This window comes from Saccopteryx leptura, chromosome 10, assembly GCF_036850995.1.
Source record: "Saccopteryx leptura isolate mSacLep1 chromosome 10, mSacLep1_pri_phased_curated, whole genome shotgun sequence".
Lineage (NCBI taxonomy): Eukaryota > Metazoa > Chordata > Mammalia > Chiroptera > Emballonuridae > Saccopteryx > Saccopteryx leptura.
The window spans coordinates 45,376,578-45,399,535 of NC_089512.1; the positions used below are offsets into that span (position 1 = coordinate 45,376,578).

A 22,958-nucleotide genomic window follows, 5' to 3' on the forward strand; every position below is an offset into this window, starting at 1 on the left:
TTTCAGTTTTGCGAGATGAAAAGAGTTCTGGGGACTCATTGCACAGTGGTGCAAATGTACTTACTTTTCTTGAACTATACATTTAAAAGTGATTAAGATGGTAACTTTTATGTTATATGTATTTTACCAAAATAAATAAATATGTATATATTATATAGTATGTATATATTATATATGTATTTTTTTTAATTTAGTGGTCATTTGGTATATATTATCAGTAGAAGTATACCTACAATATATTGTTTTTTTTTGTTTGTTTGTTTGTTTTACAGAGACAGAGAGAGAATCAGAGAGAGGGATAGATAGGGACAGACAGACAGGACCGGAGAGAGATGAGAAGCATCAATCATCAGTTTTTTGTTGCGACACCTTAATTGTTCATTGATTGCTTTCTCATATGTGCCTTGACTGCGGGCCTTCAGCTGACTGAGTAACCCTTTGCTCGAGTCAGCGACCTTGGGTCCAAGCTGGTGAGCTTTTGCTCAAACCAGATGAGCCTGCACTCAAGCTGGCGACCTCAGGGTCTCAAACCTGGGTCCTCTGCATCCCAGTCTGACACCCTATCCACTGCGCCACCGCCTGGTTAGGCTAACTACAATATATTGTTATGAATGTTATTTTAAATGGAGAAGTTTCATTCTAGATGAAAGCAACTGTTAATTTTTAATGCAGACAGACAGACCAAGATGTGTAATATTAATGTCACCGTATAGCAAATAGAGTAAGAAATATCATAGACTAGATAACATTATTTGAACACTCTAAATTAACAATGAAATGTTCAACCTTAAAAACATCATACATTAATTTCCTATTCTGTGATTTAAAACAGAGGCAGAATTGAGAGGATTTTAGAGAATTCACTTGAACTTTTCACCTAAAAATGAATGACGAGACCAAAAGAGGCCAGGTGATTTTCTCACTGCAAGAGTAGTCACATCTATCCCTTTTATAGAGCACTCTAGCCGAGTCCTTTTTCTATCTCATTGGCCAGAGAGACCTCATGGCATGCCCTGACTGCATCAGAGGTTGCGGGGAAAGCAGAGAATAGAATAGGTTAACCACAGCCTGACCAGGCGGTGGCGCAGTGGATAGAACATCAGACTGGGATGCAGAGGACCCAGGTTTGAGACCCCGAGGGTCGCCATCTTGAGCACAGGCTCATCTGGTTTGAGCAAAAGCCCACCAGCTTGGACCCAAGATCGCTGGCTCCAGCAATGGGTTACTCAGTCTGCTGAAGACCCGCGGTCAAGGCACCTTTGAGAAGGCAATCAATGAACAACTAAGGTGTTGCAATGTGCAATGAAAAACTAGTGATTGATGCTTCTAATCTCTCTCCGTTCCTGTCTGTCTGTCCCTGTCTATCCCTCTCTCTGACTCACTCTCTGTCTCTGTAATAAATAAATAAATAAATAAATAAATAAATAAATAAATAAAAATTTAAAATCCCACATTTCAAAAAAAAAGAATAGGTTAACCACAATGCACAAGCAAATAAATTAGGTTTCCCTTAACAAGGAAAGAAAAGGAGAATAGGTATTGGGTAGACAATCAGTAATGTCTGTTACACTCACATTAATGTTTTGTTTTGTTTTGTTTGGGGGCTACAGGCTGGAACCAATGGTTATATGGCTCCTGAAATCTTAGTGGAAAAAGTGAGTTACTCCTATCCAGTGGACTGGTTTGCGATGGGATGCAGTATTTATGAGATGGTTGCTGGAAGAACACCATTCAAAGATTACAAGGAAAAACTCAGTAAAGAGGACTTAAAGCAAAGAACCCTGAAAGAAGAAGTCAGATTCCAACATGATAACTTCACAGAGGAAGCAAAGGATATTTGCAGACTCTTCTTAGCTAAGAAACCAGAACAACGCTTAGGAAGCAGGTAAACTACTCCATAATAGTCAGTGATGTCACCGTTGTCCACAGGGATTTGGAGAATATTTTGGATTAATGACAAAGCCTTGGGCTTAAGGAGAATTATTATTGCCCTACTGTTATTTGCATATTATATAGTTAAGTATTTCTGGATACTTTCAAACACTATGGCCACTTGATACAGAACAATCTCTAAGATATACTTTAGAGTTGAAAACTGAGGTGCAAAACAGCATACATAAAAAAGAGAAAAATATATAATTCAAATAGTTGCATAAACTATTTTGAGCAGAGTATACAAGGAATGTATAGGATTGGTTGCCTCTAATAAAGGGAAATTGGAGGGCTGGTGACAAGGATGTAAATGAAGATTTTCACTATAGAACTCTATTATCTTTTAAACTTTGAACTACATGAACAAATTATCTGATCAAAAATTAAAGCTCATGCTGGCCAGTTGGCTCATTGGTAAAGTATCGACCCAGCATGTGGATGTCCCAGGTTCTTCTATTCTTGGTCAGGGCACACAGAAGTGACCATCTGCTTCTCCATCACTCCCCCTTCTCTCTCTTTCTTTTTTTTTTTTTGTATTTTTCTGAAGCTGGAAACGGGGAGAGACAGTCAGACAGACTCCCGCATGCGCCTGACCGGGATCCACCCAGCACGCCCACCAGGGGCGACGCTCTGCCCACCAGGGGGCGATGCTCTGCCCCTCCGGGGCGTTGCTCTGCCGTGACCAGAGCCACTCTAGCGCCTGGGGCAGAGGCCAAGGAGCCATCCCCAGCGCCCGGGCCATCTTTGCTCCAATGGAGCCTTGGCTGCGGGAGGGGAAGAGAGAGACAGAGAGGAAGGAGGGAGGGGGGTGGAGAAGCAAATGGGCGCTTCTCCTATGTGCCCTGGCCGGGAATCGAACCCGGGTCCCCCGCACGCCAGGCCAACGCTCTACCGCTGAGCCAACCGGCCAGGGCCTCTCTCTCTTTCTCTCTCTCTCTCTTTCCCTCCCGCAGCCATGGCTTAATTATTTCGAGCACTCAGCCCTGGGTGCTGAGGATGGCTCCATGGAACCTTTGCCTCGGATGCTAAAAATAGCTTGGTTGCAAGCATGGCCCCAGATGGGCAGAGCATCCACCCCAGACTGGGGTTGCCAAGTGGATCCCAATCCGGGTGCATGTGGGACTATGTCTCTCTACCTCCCCTTCTGTCACTTGGAAAAAATTAAAAATTAAAAAAATTAAAGCTCAGGCCCTGGCTGGATAGCTCGGTTGGTTAGAGTAGCATCCCAATACACAAAGGTTGCCTCTTCAATCCCCATCAGGGCACATACAGTAAGGGGTCCCCAAACATTTTACACAGGGAGCCAGTTCACTGACCCTCAGACTGTTGGAAGGCCGGACTATAAAAAAAACTATGAACAAATCCCTATGCACACTACACATATCTTATTTTAAAGTAAAAAAACAAAACGGGAACAAATACAATATTTAAAATAAAGAACAAGTAAATTTAAATCAATAAACTGACCAGTATTTCAATGGGAACTATGGGCCCGCTTTTGGCTAATGAGATGGTCAATGTCCGGTTCCATATTTGTCACTGCTAGCCGTAACAAGTGATATGACACGCTTCCGGAGCCGTGAGGCGTGCATCTTGAGTCACCGGAAGTAGTACTGTACGTGAGCGATGCCACCACATACAGTGCTCCTCTCACTGACCACCAATGAAAGAGGTGCCCCTTCCGGAAGTGCAGCAGGGGCCGGACACATTGATATTCCTGCCTCTCTCTCTCTCTCTCTCTCTCTCTCTCTCTCTTCCTTTCCTCTCTCACTAAAATCAATAAATAAAAATTTTTAAAAAACCCCTAAAGCTCAAAATAAAATAAAAACCACCACTACTGATAGCCAAAGCTCTGGAAAATTCTTCCTCTATCAAATGTCTCTGTAAAATATCATCAACCACTCAACAGATATTTAGTGAATACATAAGATGTTGCCTGATCAGGTGGTGGTGCAGTGGATAGAGCATCAGATTGGGACACAGAGGACCCAGGTTTGAAACTGCGAGGTCACTGGCTTGAGTGCAGGCCCATCCAGCTTGAGAGCAGGGTTGCTGGCTTGAGTTAGGGGTCATTCGCTCTGCTGTAGCCCCCCAGTCAAGGCACATATGAGAAAGCAATCAATGAACAACTAAGGAGACTTAGAAGCCACAACTAAGAATTGATACTTCTGATCTCTCTCTCTTCCTGTTTGTCCTTATCTGTCCCTCTCTCTGTCTCTGTCACACACAAAAAATGTTGCCAGCTAAATTAACATAGTCAAAATTAATTTTGAGGAAAGTCAAGTTGTACTGCTTACAATGGAATAATAAAGTCAAAAATTTTTTTATGATCAAGATATTTTAGAAGAAAAAAACAAAAACTAAGTAAAAGCTGACCTATGAAAAAAACCTTGGCAGAGGGTGACTGAGTTACATAAGGATGAAACCAAGGCCCTGGAGCCACAGATATATCCCACATCCCTGCTTTGCTCTAGTTTTGCTATATACTGGTCATTTTACCTTAAGCAATTGAATTACTTTCTCTGAGTCTCAATATCCTTGTATTTAAAATGGATGTGTGGATGGGGGAAGGTGAATATAATGGTTAATCTTGGTATCAACTTGACAAGGCCACAGTACTAGCACATTTGATCAAGCATTATTCTAGATGTTTCTGCTCAGGTATTACTGTATTTCCCCATGTAGAATACGATCCCATGTATAAGATGCACCTTAATTTTGGGGCCCAAAATTTGAAATAAAATGTATTATATAAAGTTATTGAACTGCCCTGGCCGGTTGGCTCAGTGGTAGAGTGTCGGCCTGGCGTGCAGGAGTCCTGGGTTCTCCTGGCCAGGGCACACAGGAGAAGCACCCATCTGCTCCTCCACCCCTCTCCCTCTCCTTCCTCTCTGTCTCTCTCTTCCCCTCCCGCAGCCAAGGCTCCATTGGAGCAAAGTTTGCCCGGGCACTGAGGATGGCTCTGTGGCCTCTGCCTCAGGCGCTAGAATGGCTCTGGTTGCAACAGAGCAATGCCCCAGATGGGCAGAGCATCACCCCCTGGTGGACATGCCAGGTGGATCCCGGTCGGGCACATGCGGGAGTCTGTCTGACTGCCTCCCCGTTTCCAACTTCAGAAAAATACCAAAAAAAAAAAAAAAAAGTTATTGAACTCAACTTTTATTCATCATAAGATGAATAAACTCCTCATCATTGTAAAAACTCCCATCCATTAGCTTGTCCTTATCTGGGTCTGATGATGAATCACTGTCTTCAACAATGAGCGCAAAAACAAGCGCGAAAAAGCGGGAGATGCAAGTAAAAAAATCTACAACCAATATATAAGATGCACCCAGTTTTTAGACCCCAAATTTTTTGAAAAAATGTGCATCTTATACAGGGGGAAATACGGTATTTTTTTTAGATGTGGTTAACATATATATCAGTAGGCTTCCCGTAAAGCAGATTATTGTTCACAATGTGGGTAGGCCTCATCCAATCAGTTGAAGGCCTTAATTTTAAAAAAAAGGAAAAAAAAAAAATCTGACCACCCTTGGAAAAGAGGGAATTCCCCCAGAAAACCATCTTTGGACTTGAATTGTTACCCTTCCCTGGGTCTCCAGCCTGATAGCCTATCTTAAAGAATTTGGACCATAAACCTCTCTCTCTCTCATTTATGTATACACTACTATATATACTGCTCACAAAAATTAGGGGATATTTTTAAATGAATACTAAGCAATAAAATATCCCCTAATTTTTGTGAGCAGTATATATATATGAGGGAAAAATTTTCTCTACCCTCTTAAGTTCAAGAATGGAGGCCTGCAAATTAAATGGGCAAAACATAGATTTTTTTATTCATGTACATACATAGAAGTTCACAGAATAATGTGACTAGGAGGTGTTAGAACTGGGGGTTTGTATACCATCTTGATAGAGAAAGGGGAGAGGAGAAAGCACCCACCTACAAGCAGACAAATGACTTCTTAGTACTGGAGCAGGGCACTATTTGAGAACAAATGCCTTTTAAGAAAAATAAATGGAGAATAGATAGGAGATACAATAGTTTTGTGACAATATCTATTTAGGTGTGGTGCTGATTTCTGTAACTGGTGATGAGAGTCGATCTTCCCTGGTTCTGACACTTCTGAAATTCCCCAGGAGAGGATTTATGAGTTGAGTTCTTTTGGGAGGGTCTGCTTTTATACAGATAAGCATCTGTTGATGCTGAGTGTGGGTTGGGGAAGGAGCTCGATGAGACCACTCTTGCTGCTGGGGTGCAGTCTGCCTCTGTAATGCTGGCTGCAAATCAAATACTGAACACCTGTTTTCATAAAGGTGAAAATCCTCTTCTGATTTCTTTCGGTTAGCGAGAACAGGTACTAACACACCGTAGATCTTTCGGAAAAGTGAAGCGGTGTGACACAAACTTTAAAAAAGCGGGGGATACCTGCATTACTAATTTGTTCTAAGGGGCATAGCAGATAAATATTTTGACCAAACTATGAGCTTGAATGTCTTAAATTACTTGGATTGAATCTTCAAAATCTAAAAATATATACAAATATGAAAGTTCTAACAATAGAGTTATGTGACCGATTCTTAATATTACATGAGAACTTAGGCAGCCAAATGACTCTAAATCTTCCAAGCAGCTGCCATTGGAGACTCTAGAACAATGCTGCCTTAGCTCAAAATGTTTGAATAGAGAGGCAAGCTTTTAATTTTGACCTGGTATTTTTATTTTATTTTTTATTTTTTATTTTTTTACAGAGACAGAGAGTGAGTCAGAGAGAGGGATAGACAGGGACAGACAGACAGGAACAGAGAGAGATGAAAAGCATCAATCATTAGTTTTTCATTGCACGTTGCAACACCTTAGTTGTTCATCGATTGCTCCCTCATATGTGCCTTGACCGCAGGCCTTCAGCAGACCAAGTAACCCCTTGCTGGAGCCAGCGACCTTGGGTTCAAGCCGGTGGGCTTTTGTTCAAACCAGATGAGCCCGCGCTCAAGCCGGCGACCTCGGGGTCTCGAACCTGGGTCCTCTGCATCCCAGTCCGATGCTCTATCCACTGCGCCACTGCCCGGTCAGGTTGACCTGGTATTTTTAAACAGTGAAACAAAATTCATTTATAATTTTTAAAGCATGACAGATAGCCAAACTAACAAGTATTTTGAAATTAGGTGGAGCTCTACATTTATGTGATGTAAAATGTGAAACTGATTTCTCTGTGTAGATTCCAACAGTCAGAATAGACAATGCTATAACCAGCAAACCCACAGCTTAAACTTAAAGGATTATTTCTCATGCAGTCCATTCCCACAATGGGTCCAGCAGTTCTCCAGGGATACAGAGAAGCAATCTCTGTATCTCCCTTCTGAGCAGTGACTCAGAGATCCCTGCTGCTTCTATCTTAGAGCTCGGTAGCTTCCAGTTGCTGTGGCAAGAGGTGGGAACCCAGGGAGCTTTGAACTGCCTCAGCTGGGAAGTGGCCCACTTCACATATCACATCTGATGGCCAGAACCTTCCTTGGGCCCTACCTAAGGGTGAGGGAGCTGGCTAGTATTGTCTTCTGTGTGCCCAGGAAGGAGAGAACTGGATGTGGTGACCACTGACCATCTCTACCATCCTGGTTCTTACTTATTTATGAGCAACTGGTATCTTATCTTCATTGCATGGCATAAGAAAATCCATTGTAACCTCCATGTGGGGTTCAGTAACAAGAGCTCCTGTTAATGCTCGGAAATATATTCTACTCCAACAAACAGAAGTCTCCCTGCAGCTGCCAGTTTGGCTATAACAGAAGATGCTGCCTCCATCAATAGCCTCTCTTCTTTGTAGAAGAGGATATGGGCCAAAAGAGCCCTGCATTTAGTGACCAGGGCAAGATTCAAGAGTGGAATCAGCCCAGCACTGGTGGCCAGTGGCACCAGGAGCACAGTTTGATCCCAGGGTCACCGGCTCAACCTCGAGGGCAGGCATGTATGAGAAGCAATCAATGGGTACACAACCAAGTGAACAATGAGTTGATGCTTCTATCTTTCTCTCTCTTTCTCCTTCTCCCTCTCTCTCTCTTTCTCTCTCTCCTTCTCTTCCTCCCCCCTTCTCTAAAAATGCTATTTCTAACTACAAATCTGAGCTGAGAGCCATTAGTGCAAAGATCAAAGTGACCAGCTTTGTGGTGGCCTGGACAGAGTTAAAGGAATAGATAGAGCTTGAAAAGCCTAGTCTCCTGTTGTTAACATCAGCAACCAGACAGTAATCGGAACAGGGTATTTTTATTCCCGGGCTGAGAGAACAAGACAGTCCAACAATTCCATCTTTTCATCAAGAGTTTACTAAAGGAGCCTACATACGAGGCATGTCTTGGACAAAATGCCAGGAGAGCCTCTGTGCCGTGTGGCAGGCTACAAGGGGTTATAGAGTAAGGCAGGATGGATAGGGTTCTGGAAACTGCCTTACAAGCTTGCCTGGGGCTAGGCAAAGATCTATCCCAGAAACCAGCCTTCCCGGAGGCTAGGGGCAGGGTCCGTCAGATGGTCTCTGAGGGGATTTTCAGGAAGCAATCTCTGTTCCGGCCAGGATCTGGATGGCAGGTCCTGCAGCAGGCAAGCAGTGGTCACGTCATGAAATAGTCTCTCCTCCGTGAACATAAAGCATGGTCCTTGCCTTTTTTTTTTCTTCTTAATATATCCTTGCAGTTTCAGTTTATCTCAGTAACCCTCCATCAAGGCTCTTTCTCAACAGGATATACACCCCACAGACACTGGGCAATAGGTTCTAAGAAGTGGCAACCCTGCATTTTCCTTTTCTTCAACTGATGGTGACTTGGTGGCCTTGGGAGGAAAGAGAAAGCTTGTACATACTATTTTGGGAAGCAGCTCTCTGTCCTTGTCTTGTCAGTAGGTTAGAAAGGGCAAGGTCCGAGGAGGCCTGGATGGGACTGGTCCGGAGTCACAGCACAGCAACCCAACCCGGGGAACGGCTGGACACAGCAACCCAACCCGGGGAACGGCTGGACATCAGTGCCGCCAACCGAGTTTCTTTTTTTCATAACAGTTTACTACAATTTTTCCTTTGCAAACCTCACCTCTATTTTCTTGCTTTCTCAGATGCACAGCTATTTATGAATGCAGAAGAGGTTCAGAGAAGTTAAAACTACAATTTAAAAACAGACAGGATTGCTGTAGTAAAATGTGACACCATCAGTGAAAGGCTCAACATTGTATTAGCTGAGAGTAGGTTCAGAATAAATGTTAGTTATTGTCACTGTTATTAGCAATGTCATTATTGTGTTTAGATTCTAGTTGCCTTACCGGGTAGAGTGTACTACAGTCATCATGTGGCATGGTGCGGCATCTCTAAGGTGATGTACTGGGGAAGTTTTCAATCCTTTTCCTAAAAGCTGTGTGATAACTGGAATGAAAAATATAATAGGAAAGACCATGAATGTTATTAATTTTTAAGGTTGATTTCTGGCAGAAATTGACTTCTTCCAAAAGGAATATATTTCTTAGTCAGACCTGCATATCTATTCATATAAAAGGAAAAGGAAAAAAATTATTTAAATCTTATGCCACAAAATAGTCCCTTTTTATTTCTTTAAAACATGGGCTTAAGCCTGACCAGGCAGTGGTGCAATGGATAGAATATCAATCTGGGACATTGAGGACCCAGGTTCAAAACCCCAAGGTCACTGGTTTGAGCTCGAGCTTACTAGCTGAAGCCCAAGGTCGCTTGTTTGAGCAAGGAGTCACTGGCTTGGCTGGAGCCACCCGGTCAAGGCACATATGAGAAAGTAATCAATGAACAACTAAGGTGCCTCAACGAAGAATTGATGCTTCTCATCTCTTTCCCTTCCTAACTGTATGTCCCTGTCTGTCTGTCTGTCTGTCTCTCTTTCTCTCGCTCTCTCACTAAAAATAAATAAAACATGCACTTAAGAGAAACCAAGAGAAGTGTGTGGTAGGCCACCACTAATATGGTCCCCAAAGGTCCCCATTTCCTGGCAACCTCCCTTTCCCTAAGGGCCAGCTATACCTACTGACTTGTTTCTAACAAACACAATGTGGCAGAAGTGATGAGATCTCATTTCCAAGATTAGGTCATAAAAAGACTGTGCCTTCTACCTTGAACTCTTTCTCCCCCACCCTGCCTGCCTCTCTCTCTCTCTCTCTCTCTCTCTCTCTCTCTCTCTCATTACTTCTCTTTTTCTGTCTTCCTCTTGTCATTTGCCCTGGGGAAAACTAGCAACAATGTTATAAGGCAGCCCTACAGAAAGGCTCACATGGTGAGGGATGGAGGTTTGCTAATAATTACGTCAGTGAGCTTGGAAGGAGCTTCTCCCCCAATCCCAGGTGAACTTTCAGATAAGACCACAGCCCTGCCTGACCAAGCGGTGGCGCAGTGGATAGAGCGTTGGACTGGGATGTGGAGGACCCAGATTCAAGACCCCGAGGTCGCCAGCTTGAGCACAGGCTCATCTGGTTTGAACAAGGCTCACCAGCTTGAGCCCAAGGTCGCTGACTCGAGCAAGGAGTCATTCGGTCTGCTGTAGCCCCCAGGTCAAAGCACATATAGGAAATCAATCAATGAACAATTAAGGAACTGCAACAAAGAATTGATGTTTCTCATCTCTCTCTCTTCCTGTCTGTCTGTCCCTATCTGTCCTTCTCTCTGTCTCTGCCAAAAAAAAAAAAAAAAAAAAAAAAAAAAAAGACCACAGCCCTGACCAATAGTTTTACTGCAAACTCACAAGAGACCATGAGCCAAAGGAATCCAGTTAAGCCATGTCTACATTCTTGACCACAGAAACTGTGAGATAATTAATGTTTATTGTTGTAAGCTACTAAATATTGGGGCAATTTGTTACACAACAATAGGTAACTAATACAAGAGGTTACACAGTTGGGAACATATATTTTTCCCCTTATTCTGAGGTAAATACTGAAATAATTTTTAGCATAAGGAAGGAAAATTTGATAACAAATAAGCATAGTGTTGAACACCAAACATATGCTCATTCATGCTACTAAAAATTACTAAAAGATTTTTTTAAAGTCTTTAAAGATTATTAAGGTAGTTAGGGCAGATAGGTGGGTTCCTAGAAATCACATCATATGAAAAGTGAGGAGAGGTGAATGCAGTCTTTTAAAATGTCTATGATGGTCATGTGGAAAGAAACATATTAACTTGTTCCGTGTGACCTTGAAGGGCAGAGGAAGAGGCAAGGACCGTAAGCTGCAGGCAAGCAAGTTTTGACCCCACTGTTTTTTGTTTTGGGGTTTATTTTTGTATTTTTCTGAAGTTGGAAATGGGGAGGCAGTCAGATAGACTCCCGCATGCACCCAACCGGGATCCACCCGGCATGCCCACCAGGGGCGATGCTCTGCCCATCTGGGGCATTGCTCTGTTGCAACTAGAGCCATTCTAGTGCCTGAGGCAGCGGCCTTGGAGCCATCCTCAGCGCCCAGGCCAACTTTGCTCCAATGGAGCCTTGGCTGCGGGAGGAGGAGAGACAGAGAAGAAGGAGAGGGGGAGGGGTGGAGAAGCAGATGGGCGCTTCTCCTGTGTGCCCTGGCCGGGAATCGAACCCGGGACTCCTGCACTCCAGGCCAATGCTCTACCACTGAGCCAACCGGCCAGAGCCTGGCCCCACTGTTTTTTGCTGGCATTTCATGTAAACACCAAGAATAAAAGTCATGTATGGGCCTTGGCCGGCTGGCTCAGCGGTAGAGCGTCGGCCTGGTGTGCGGGGGACCCGGGTTCGATTCCTGGCCAGGGCACATAGGAGAAGCGCCCATTTGCTTCTCCACCCCCCCCCCCTCCTTCCTCTCTGTCTCTCTCTTCCCCTCCTGCAGCCAAGGCTCCATTGGAGCAAAGATGGCCCAGGCGCTGGGGATGGCTCCTTGGCCTCTGCCCCAGGCACTAGAGTGGCTCTGGTCACGGCAGAGCGACACCCCGGAGGGGCAGAGCATCGCCCACTGGTGGGCAGAGTGTCGCCCCTGGTGGGCGTGCCGGGTGGATCCCAGTCAGGCGCATGCGGGAGTCTGTCTGACTGTCTCTCCCCGTTTCCAGCTTCAGAAAAATACAAAAAATAAAAATAAATAAAAAAAATTATGTATGTCAACAGCTAGACTCTTGAAAAATCGCATTACATGTGAAAGCTGTTTGCAAACAATGAAAATGTTACGTTCTGCATGTGGTGGAATTGTGGGTGTTTTCAAATTTATTATTTTCCTGTTATTATTATGTTGTTATAGTATCTTTGCAATAAAAATGAAATATGTTATAGGAAAAGAATGCTATACCCTTTGTATTGTTAGAACATTTCCTGGTTTGGTTTGTTACTGTGTGTCTGGCTGACCAGCTCTTTTCTTCACAGAGAAAAGTCTGATGATCCCAGGAAACACCCTTTCTTCAAAACCATCAACTTTGCTCGCCTGGAAGCAGGCCTAATTGAACCCCCATATGTGCCAGACCCTTCGGTGGTTTATGCCAAAGACATCGATGACATTGGAGATTTCTCTGAGGTTCGTGGAGTCGAATTTGATGATCAAGACACGAAGTTCTTCCAAAGATTTGCAACAGGTGCTGTCCCTATAGCTTGGCAAGAAGAAATTATTGAAACAGGACTGTTTGAAGAATTGAATGACCCTAACAGGCCTGCAGGTTGTGGGGAGGGTAATTCATCCAAGTCTGGTGTGTGTTTGTTATTATAAATTGTTCTCTCTACCAGACAGGCAGCAGGAGTCTCAGCTGACCTAATCCTCGAATGTTCCTGTTAACCTAAAAATAAAAAAGGCCTTTCAAAGTGAGAGGCAACAAGCATTTATCGAGATCCATAAGAATAGCTATCTGGAACACATCGATTCAGGCAGAAGCCCAAATAGTGTTTCAATTAGCAGACAAAGGCAATGAGTATTTATGGAAAATAAGAAAAGGAAGCAATTACACCAACAGAAGGAAGGCATTTCTATTGGTGCAGGTAACATAACATAGCGATATTAATTCTAAATGGGTTTTTTAATATTCACTACAGTAGTCATAGTAACTGCTTTCTTGTTGTCTTTGCAAATAGTTTTTTGGGATATAAAGTTGCCCTAGGCTCATTCCAAAGGTTATTTTGCCCCGTTTTAACATTCCAAAGATTAGAGGTATAAAAAAGTAGGTCCTCTGGCGTGGCAGCTCTGGCTCCATTTTAAAGTGGCTCCATTTATATTATTGTTTACATTCCTAACACAAAAATGCCACTTCCCTTCTCTCTCTCTCTCTCTCTCTCTCTCTCTCTCTTTCTCTTTTCTTCCTTTTTCTTTCCTTCCCTCTTCCCTCCTTCCCTTTCTTTCTTTTTTCATAAAGATGAGTAAAGTCTCCATTTTCACTGAGGGCTGGGAAAAGGAACACTCAGGTTTATTTTGATAAACTAAGAGCAAGAGCTCTCTACTATCACATCCCTGAAAATTACACAAAGTCCCAGGAACAGAAAAAGGAACTTTGTGGTGTGTGCAGAAAATGAGCATTTGCAATTCTTAGTAAATAACCATTTTAGTTTTCCTTTGTTTATATCCTTTCTTGCCTTCATCGTTCAGTGTTTCTTCCGCTTCTGTACTTCAAAAAGGATTTTGATGCTGAAAATAAACAATTCTAATATTCTGCCCTGTTGGGCAGATAAAATGTATTATGCTCACTTTGTTAAAGATGACACTGCCCACGTGGAGGCTATTGCCCAGGTGATATTAATGTGTGTTGGGGGTGGGCTGTGGGCAGGCAGAATCCTTGTAGCCTGGGGCTTGGTTTTGGGATTAAGCCTTTCCCACCCTTTTTGATGTGGGGTGGTACAATCCCATCATGCCCCAGATAAGTGACTTTGTATTAGAGACTTCCCTATTTTGTATATTGGATTAAAGGTTTTGAATCTACACTATAAAATGGGGGCAGAATGGGAGCTTGCTCTCTTGGTTCCTGGGATTAGCGTTAGAGAGCAGAGCAGAGAAAGGCCACGTGGAGGAGGCCAGGAGAAGCAGCCAACATGGCGGAGTGTTGAGTGAGAAGCCAGTTAGTGCAGAGTTTGTGCAGGGAGAAGGAAGGAGATGGGGAACAGAGGTGAATAAGTCTGGTGAACTAGAAACCTTTGATTCTAGGAGAACTCGGATTAAGTCAGTAGCTTTGTGAGCACTGAATGTGAGTGGGTTTTGGAGCCCAGTGTGTGTTTTTACTTGCCCACCGGGTGCAAGCTAGGATTAAAGATGAAGGCCCACCAGTTTTTGGCTCCATTGTTTCTTTACCGACTGTCTGAATCCAATGCGAACCTGCACGGGCCGGGCTGCTGTGATAGTAGCCCTGGATACTGACCATACATGCCCATAAAAAGGAGTGGATTGTAATACTTTGGCAACATTTCAGATTACAAAATAATGTTTAATTTACTGAAAGTCTCTTTTTCATAGTTTTGAAATATTTTACCATTTTAATGTGAAGCATTTAAAATCTAAATATGCGTGATGTCTGAATTATTCTGTAAAATGAATCCTTTAAGTAATATGCTACAAATTGCTTACACATATAATTCCATAGGCTATTTGTTCCCAATTTTGCTGAACTTTGGAATCACCCAGGGATCTTTTAAAATACTAACGTCTGGCTCCCAACCCCAGATTTTAATTTACCTGGAGTACTGCCTGTGCTTCTAGCTTTTCAAAACCTCTCCAGGGGATTCTAATGTGCAGGGAAGCTTAGGGACCACAGCCATGTAGGTGCAAATGTTATTACACATGGGTCTTTGTTTTGATTGCTCAAAACCTCATTCATACATTTTGACAACAACTTTTTTTTTTTTTAATTTTAAATTTTATTTTTTTTACAGAGACTGAGAGTGAGTCAGATAGAGGGACAGACAGGGACAGACATACAGGAATGGAGAGAGACGAGAAGCATCAATCATTAGTTTTTCATTGCACGTTGCAACATCTTAGTTGTTCATTGATTGCTTTCTCATATGTGCCTTGACCGCGGGCCTTCAGCAGACCAGTAACCCCTTGTTGGACCCAGCGATCTTGGGTCCAAGCTGGTAGACTTTTTGCTCTAACCAGATGAGCCCGCGCTCAAGCCAGCGACCTCAGGGTCTCGAACCTGGGTCCTCTGCATCCCAGTCTAACGCTGCATCCACTGCGCCACTGCCTGGTCAGGAGACAACAACTTTTCAAATACCCAAAAACATGTAACTTTGGCAATTGCAGTATAAATGAAACTGAAGATTAATCTATATTTATCTTGTAGATTTTCAAAATAATTTTTAAAAAGATTTTATATATTGATTGTACAGAGAGAAGAGTGGGGGTGTGGAGGGAGAAGTATCAACTCATAGTTGCTTCACTCCAGTTGTTCACTGCTTGCTTCTCGTATGTGCCTTAACCGGTCAAGCCCAGGGTTTCGAACCAGCAACTTTCAGCATTCCAGGTCAATGCTCTATCCACTGCGCCACCATAGGCCAGGCTCTCTTGTAGATTTTCTTGTCCTTGCACACTTTAGTTTCTCATACATATCTGGGGAAGTAAGTAGATCTCTTGACTATTTCAAAACATGAAGAAGAAATATGGGCTTGGAAACCAATTTGAACAAATAGTGGCCCTCATTTTGAGTGGCCGCCCAACCAGCACTTCACTAAAGAATTAGCACGTCTCAAAAGCACAGCCAAAGTGAGAGTTCTATGAATGCAAAAAATAGTTTGGATACAAATATAAATCTGGGCTGATTTTTTTTTAAAGTTATATGTATGCATAAGAAAATCATACTTGTCCCAAAGATGAGAAGCCTGGCTGAAGTCATTTTAAAAGTTCCGTCCCTTGAGACCAGAGGAAAAGAGAACAGAGGGAAGGGGGATGATAGGATGGGATAAAGCTGAAGGGAAGGGGGGAGGGCGCTATGGGGGGGCAAGGGAGATGTTGAGGGGAATACGGGGGAGGGGGGATGCATTCAGGGTAACACTAGAATCTACGTAAACACAATAAATTAAAATCAATTAAAAAAATAATACATTTCCAAAAAATAACTGCTAATAACCCTGAGAGCAACTTTAATAACAATAATTTTAAAAAAAAACTTTAGTAAGCATATAGTACTAAAAATTAAGCTGGATGTACTTCCTTCTTTTTTTGAACTTTTAACATGTAGTTTATATGCTTATTTATCTTTTTAATATTTTTTAATTACAGATGATGTGCAATTTTATATCAAATTTAGGTGTACAATCCCAGTGATTAGACATTTATATAACTCATGAAGTGATCATCCCAATAAATCTAAAACCCATCTGAACCATACATAGCTATTAAAATATCATCGATTATAAATAAATAAACAAATAAAAATAAAAAGTTCTGTCCCTTGAGTACAGGACCCAAGAGTTGCAAAGACACTGGCCAAAACAATTGTGGTTCACTGGAATCCAGCAAACAGTAATCCTCAGCAGCATTAGCCACATCTGGAATGAAAAGGAAGAAACCCTCTTGGAATGGAGCCCTGGGTTAGTGCTCACGCCACTCCCTGCCCTGTTGATCCTCCATCCTCAATGAGCCCCATACTCCAGATCCCACCCTGAGACACTGCAGGGTCCTGAGTCACCAAAGCATGACACAGGAATGACCAGCAGATTCTTTTTCCTAAGACAAGAAAGTAGATTAAATTTTGGAAAAATTTGATAACATTTCTAACAAGCCTATTTTAACAACAACAAAAAAAAATTAACAATAAACAGAAATCCAATTAACCAGAGCATTCCACAAGTAGAGGTCTCATGAGTTAACTTTATAAATATTAGACACTGAAAAGTAATGTCTTGTTCAGCTATGAACATGAAGAGCAGGGGCAATAGGAGAGAAGGAGATAAGCTGATGCCCAAAGGTGTCTGCAACTCCTCCACCCTGCCTTCTGGTGCTCCTCCTTTGTGCAACAGGGAGTCAACAGACCTCGACTAAGTGCCTGTTGTATACTGGGGAACAGGGTGCAGGAGCTCTTGTGTTCATCCTGCAGCCTTGACTGCAGCCACACACACACACACACACACACACACACACACACACGGTAGCCCCAGGCCCTCTGCATCCCACCCCACCAAGCCTCCACATCTGGCCGCCTCCTCAAGGCCACACCTAGAAGACTAATTTCTCCTTTTTTTTTTTTTTTTTTTTAAATACTTTATTGATTTTACAGAGACAGGAGAGAAAGGGGAGCATGGAATGGAAAGTAACAACTCATAGTTGTTTCAGGCTAGTTGTTCATTGCTTGCTTGCGGTATGTGCCTTGACCAGGGAAGCCCGGGGTTTCGAACCGGCAACCTCGGCATTCCAGGCTGAAGGTTTATCCACTGTGCCACCACAGGCCAGGCTAATCTCTCCTTTTAAGTACTATTATTTTTGTTGCTTTGTAACTTCTTAGGCATTTTGTAAGATATAAACAAAATCAACAAAATGTGCTTTCTTCCCTGGGGTCATCTGGATGCACCTCAGCTCCTATGAGCATGCCCGGCTCTAAGTTCTGGGACAGCTTCTTTTTTTTTTTTTTTTTTTTGGTATTTTTCTGAAGTTGGAAATGGGGAGGCAGTCAGACAGACTCCCACATGTGCCCAACCGGGATCCACCCGGCATGCCCACCAGGGGGTGATGCTCTGCCCATCTGGGGTGTTGCTCTGTTGCAACCAGAGCCATTCTAGCGCCTAACCAGGGGTCCCCAAACTACGGCCCGTGGGCCGCATGCGGCCCCCTGAGGCCATTTATCTGGCCCCCACCGCACTTCCGGAAGGGGCACCTCTTTCATTGGTGGTCAGTGAGAGGAGCATAGTTCCCATTGAAATACTGGTCAGTTTGTTGATTTAAATTTACTTGTTCTTTATTTTAAATATTATATTTGTTCCCATTTTGTTTTTTTACTTTAAAATAAAACATGTGCGGTGTGCATAGGGATTTGTTCATAGTTTTTTTATAGTCCGGCCCTCCAGTGGTCTGAGGGACAGTGAACTGGCCCCCTGTGTAAAAAGTTTGGGGACCCCTGGCCTAAGGCAAAGGCCATAGAGCCATCCTCAGCACCAGGGCCAACTTTGCTCCAATGGAGCCTTGGCTGCGGGAGGGGAAGAGAGAGACAGAGAGGAAGGAGAGGGGGAGGGGTGGAGAAGCAGATGGGCGCTTCTCCTGTGTGCCCTGGCCAGGAATTGAACCCAGGATTCCTGCACGCCAGGCCGATGCTCTACCACTGAGCCAACCAGCCAGGACTGGGACAGCTTCTTTGTAAGGACCCTTAGGGGCTTCAGAGCAGAGCACAGTTCCTTGCCTGAAGCTTAGAGCAGAGAGTCCCAAACACCAGGCGTTCCCATACTGCCTCATCGTTTTTGTCATAACCAAGGTCCTCTTATTCCCTTACTTCTTTTATATATATATATGCCCATCCCAGGCCTCATCCTCATCTTATGCCAGGTGGGTGTCCCACCTAAGCCAAGTCAGAGAGCAGGACCTGCTCACTGGGACCAGGGCGAGCACAGTGAGGGACAGATCTGATTCGAGAGAGTGAATGTTTGAGGTGGAGAGAAATAAATAAATGCAAAAGGGTCTGTTCAGGTTGGGGTTGGAATTCAAATAAAGACTTAAGATCCAACCAGTGTCTCATCAAAGGAAGGATTTTTTTTTTAAAGGAAGGATTTTTAAAAAGGGGTGATGATGCTTGCTTGTCTTTAAAAAATCAAAATGATCTTATGTTTTTATAGAAACATTTCATAAATATGATGAATCACCAGGAGAAACAAAGACATCTAAGAGTGAAATATTTAGACAAAGAAGAGCCAGGGAGAAGCCTTTTTTTTTTTTTAGTTTTTTTTTTTTATTATTATTACTGATTGATTTTAGAGAGACAGAGAGAGGAAGGGGGTGTGGGAAACATTCATTTGTTGTTCCACTTAGTTGTGCATTCATTCATTGCTTTCTGTATGTGCGCTGATCAGAAATCAAACCCGCAACCTTGTCGTTTCGGGACAATGATCTAACTGACTGAGTTAACTGGTTAGAGCTGGGAGAAGTCATTTTTACTCTTCCAGTTTGTCAGGGATTAATTGAAATGTTTATTTATTAAAGCAGAGATGAACTTGATCAGTTGCTTACAAGGACTCCTACAAAACAGGAGGTAGATATGCTGTTTTCGTAGGAAACAGTATGAATCATTGATTTTAAGATGGTAAACCACAAAGAGTTAAAAAATATTCTTAATTGTTTCTTTTGAATGTCAAATTTAAGATGTTTCTCATTTTGGTGACAAGGCATGAATGTGAAAATAATTAAATAACTTAAACTTTGCTTCATTAGAAATTGCATGTTTTAAAATCATGAGTTTACCAGATCAGTTTCTAAAGATTATATTGTATGTATCATTAGAGTAGTTTAATAATAAGACTTATGAAAATTGTTTGGATAATAAAACATGATTAAAACTAAAATACATATTCCTTGTTTCTTAAATCATTGTTCTCAGCAGTTATAAGCCATAAGAAGAACAATGCTACAAAGGAAAATAAATAGAAGAAAATTTATTGGAATACTTACCATATTGGCCTTTTGATAATAAAAATAATTTTTAAATGTACTGAATTTTTGGGGGTCATCTAAGATAAATTATAGCAGTTGTTTAGCTTTAGTTATTCTTTCAGTAAATACTGCTGCCTGTCATGTGTCAACCTTATTTTGGTTTGGGGATATATGCTGGGCTCTGTCCCCTTAGATTTTTAGATTGGAAAGTGCTTTTCTTCTTCTTCTGTCTCAATAAAACTTAGTGTCTCTCTGGGTACAGATGAATTTGGTTCTTTTCATTTCCTCTCAAATTTTCTGCACTGAACACATCTTTCTTTTAAAAAAGCAGGGGAAAGTATATTAATTAAAGCAAAGTAAGACCATGAAATTGGACCTGGGTGCGTGGGGCATGCCTAGGCTGACTCTGGCAATAACCTGCCTCCAAGGAACCCCCTCTTGGTCGAAGGGCCACAGCTTGGGTGCCAGAGTGAGGCCAGGACTGCTGCTATGAGCCAGTAGTCTCCTCGTGCAGAGCCAGCAGTTGGTGCCCAAGACTGCGCTACCTTGGTGGTTCCACAATCCAATCCAGAGCATGAACTGTTGGTGAGGAAGTTGTTACCAAACCCCAGAGAAATGAAAGAAAGAACAATGCAGCAGGTGTTTCGTGTGCTAGTCACTTCAAAATAGTTTTCAGGAAGTAGTTTAAGTGTTATCTTTTATAAAGCCATTGATATTTGACAGAAGTGAAAATTGGAGATCCTATAACCATCCCTCAAAATTTTTTTTATTTTTTATTTTACTGACCTGCTTGGCCGGTAGTGGTGCAGTGGATAGAGCGTCGACCTGGGACACTGAGGTCCCAGGTTCAAAACTCCGAGGTTGCCTGCTTGAGCACAGGCTCATTAACATGATCCTAAGGTCACTGGCTTGAGAAAGGGGTCACTGGCTCAGCTTGAGGCCCCTCCTCCCTGTCAAGGCACGTATGAGAAGCAGTCAATGAACAACTAAAGTGCCACAACTATGAGTTGAGGCTTCTTATCTCTCTCCCTTCCTGATTCTCTCTCAAAAAAAAAAAAAAAAAAGTAAAAATGAAAAAGAAATTTGAGATCTCAAAATCTAGGAATCCTTGGCTTGAATGAGCTTGAATAGCATTCAACTGTAGGAAAACGTTTGTGTTCAGTAGAAAATGAAGCGTTATCTAGAGGAGGATTTGTAAACTTTTTTGGAAAAGAACAGATAAATATTTTAGACTCTGCACATGGCAACTACTTAATTCTGCCTTTGTAGTGGGAAAGTAGTTGTAGATAGTGTGTAAGGACTGAATATGGCTGTGTGCCAATAAAGCTTTATTTACAAAACCAGGAGGGGGCTGGATTTGGCCCACAAGCAGTAGTTTACTGTTCTCAGTCATAACCCTGCCTCTTCCATCTGCACTGCCAGCCGTCACATACATTCCTGTATGCCCACAGCTCCTGAATGCAGTAGGAGCTTTCAGGGAAGGAGGGGCAGAAGCAAAAAGGCGGGAATCAGAAGAACCGAGGACAACTTCAGAAGTTCACCTGCTAGTAATGCGGGGTGCGTTGAGGCCATCAGTGCAAACTTGCATTGCAGAGGCACACCAGAGGCGAGCACTGTTTTATTTTATTTTTTATTTGTTGATTGATTTTTAGAGAGAGAGAGGAAGGGGAAGAGAGAGAGAAACATCGATTTGTTGTTCACTTATCTATGCATTCATTGGTTGATTCTTGTATGTGCCCTGACCAGGGATCATACCCGCAACCTTGGCAAACGGGGAGAACACTCTGACTGAGCTGGCCAGGGCAACGAGCACCTTTTAGAGTCCCTGGTCAAACAACTCTCCTCCAAGGTTTGCCATGGTTCAAATGCAACATGTCCACTTAAATTTAAATTGCAGAACACAACAAAATTTTTTCTAGTATAAGTATGTTCCAAAAGTTGCATAGGACATACTTATCTTTTAAAAATAATTTGTTGTCAATGAGTGTCACCCCAATAAATTAAAAATTTTTTTTGTATTTTTATGAAGTGAGAAGTGGGGAGACAGAGAGACAAACACCCACATGCACCTGACCGGGATCCACCCAGCATGCCCACTAGGGGGCGATGCTCTGCCCACCTGGGCCGTTGCTCCATTGCAACTGGAGCCATTCTAGTGCCTGAGGTGGAAGCCATGGAGCCATCCTCAGCACCTACACCAACTTTGCTCCAATGGAGCCTTGGCTGCGGGAGGGGAAGAGAGAGAGAGAAAGGAAAGTGGGAAGGGCAGAGAAGCAGATGGGCGCCTCTCCCGTGTGCCCTGGCCGGGAATTGAACCTGGGACTTCCACATGCCAGGCTGACGCTCTACCACTGAGGCAACTGGCCAGGGCCCAATAAATTTAATTTTAAAAAATCATCTGTTGTCTATAAGTAGAGAATCAATTTAAGAATAGTCTGTGATCAGGATTTTTTTTTAATGCAGGAAAACTCCTAGCATAGCGCCTACAGAATGTGTAGTCAGAGCCACACCTTAAACTTACATAAATAAATACCCAAGTTGAGTTCATCCGATCTGCCCTCCTACACAATTTTGGCGGATTTCTCCCTGCAGGTCCATGCATGTACTCTCCCTCACCCTGAGAACTGGCCAGGCAGAGTGGCCAGCGTCACCACTACTGCTGCCAGTAGTAATAACACAATAAAAGCTTCCAGAGCATCTACTATGTGCTGCTGTGCTTGACACGTGTGTGTGTGTGTGTGTGTGTGTGTGTGTGTGTGTGTGTTACTCTCAATGCTCACAATCATCCTGTGATGTGGGTATTATCTGCACTGTACTGATGAAGAAAGGAAAGCTCCAGAGGTTAATGGATTATCCAAGGACACAGTAAGAACTGAGTAACCCCATCCTCCCTGACAACTCTTTTTTTTTTTTTTTTTTTTTTTTTTTATTATTCTGAAGTTGGAAACAGGGAGGCAGTCAGACAGACTCCCACATGCGCCCGACAGGGATTCACCCAGCACGCCCACCAGAGGGCGATGCTCTGCCCATCTGGGGCGTCACTCTGTTGCAACCAGAGCCATTCTAGCGCCTGAGGCAGAGGCCACAGAGCCATCCTCAGTGCCCGGGCCAACTTTGCTCCAATAGAGCCTTGGCTGTGGGAGGGAGAGAGAGAGACAGAGAGGAAGGAGAGGGGGAGGGGTGGAGAAGCAGATGGGCGCTTCTCCTATGTGCCCTGGCCAGGAATCGAACCCGGGACTCCTGCATGCCAGGCCAACGCTCTACCACTGAGCCAACCGGCCAGGGCCCCTGCAACTCTTGGCTGTGAGGTTACTGGTTTCCCAGGCTGGGCACTGGCCTCTGTCTCTCCCTATACCCTGAAATGTCTCTATGAGCTCAGGACAGAGTAAATGGACCAAGCCCAAAGAAGAAATAATTTTGAATGAATATATATATATTCATTTTTATATATTTTTATTTGGTAGGCCCTGAATGGACT

General features: G+C 43.1%; 1 protein-coding gene across 1 annotated transcript in view; it reads left to right on the forward strand.

Moving 5' to 3' along the window:
* The window catches only part of GRK7 (G protein-coupled receptor kinase 7), a 37,066-nt gene extending 23,089 nt beyond the window's left edge, over positions 1-13,977 (forward strand). Inside the window, exons 3-4 of the mRNA XM_066350486.1 lie at positions 1,611-1,885; positions 12,304-13,977. Coding sequence (XP_066206583.1) covers positions 1,611-1,885; positions 12,304-12,640 — 612 coding nt within the window. The 3' untranslated portion in view covers positions 12,641-13,977. The remainder of the gene's footprint in view (positions 1-1,610; positions 1,886-12,303) is intronic.
* The last annotated feature ends 8,981 nt before the right edge of the window (positions 13,978-22,958 follow it).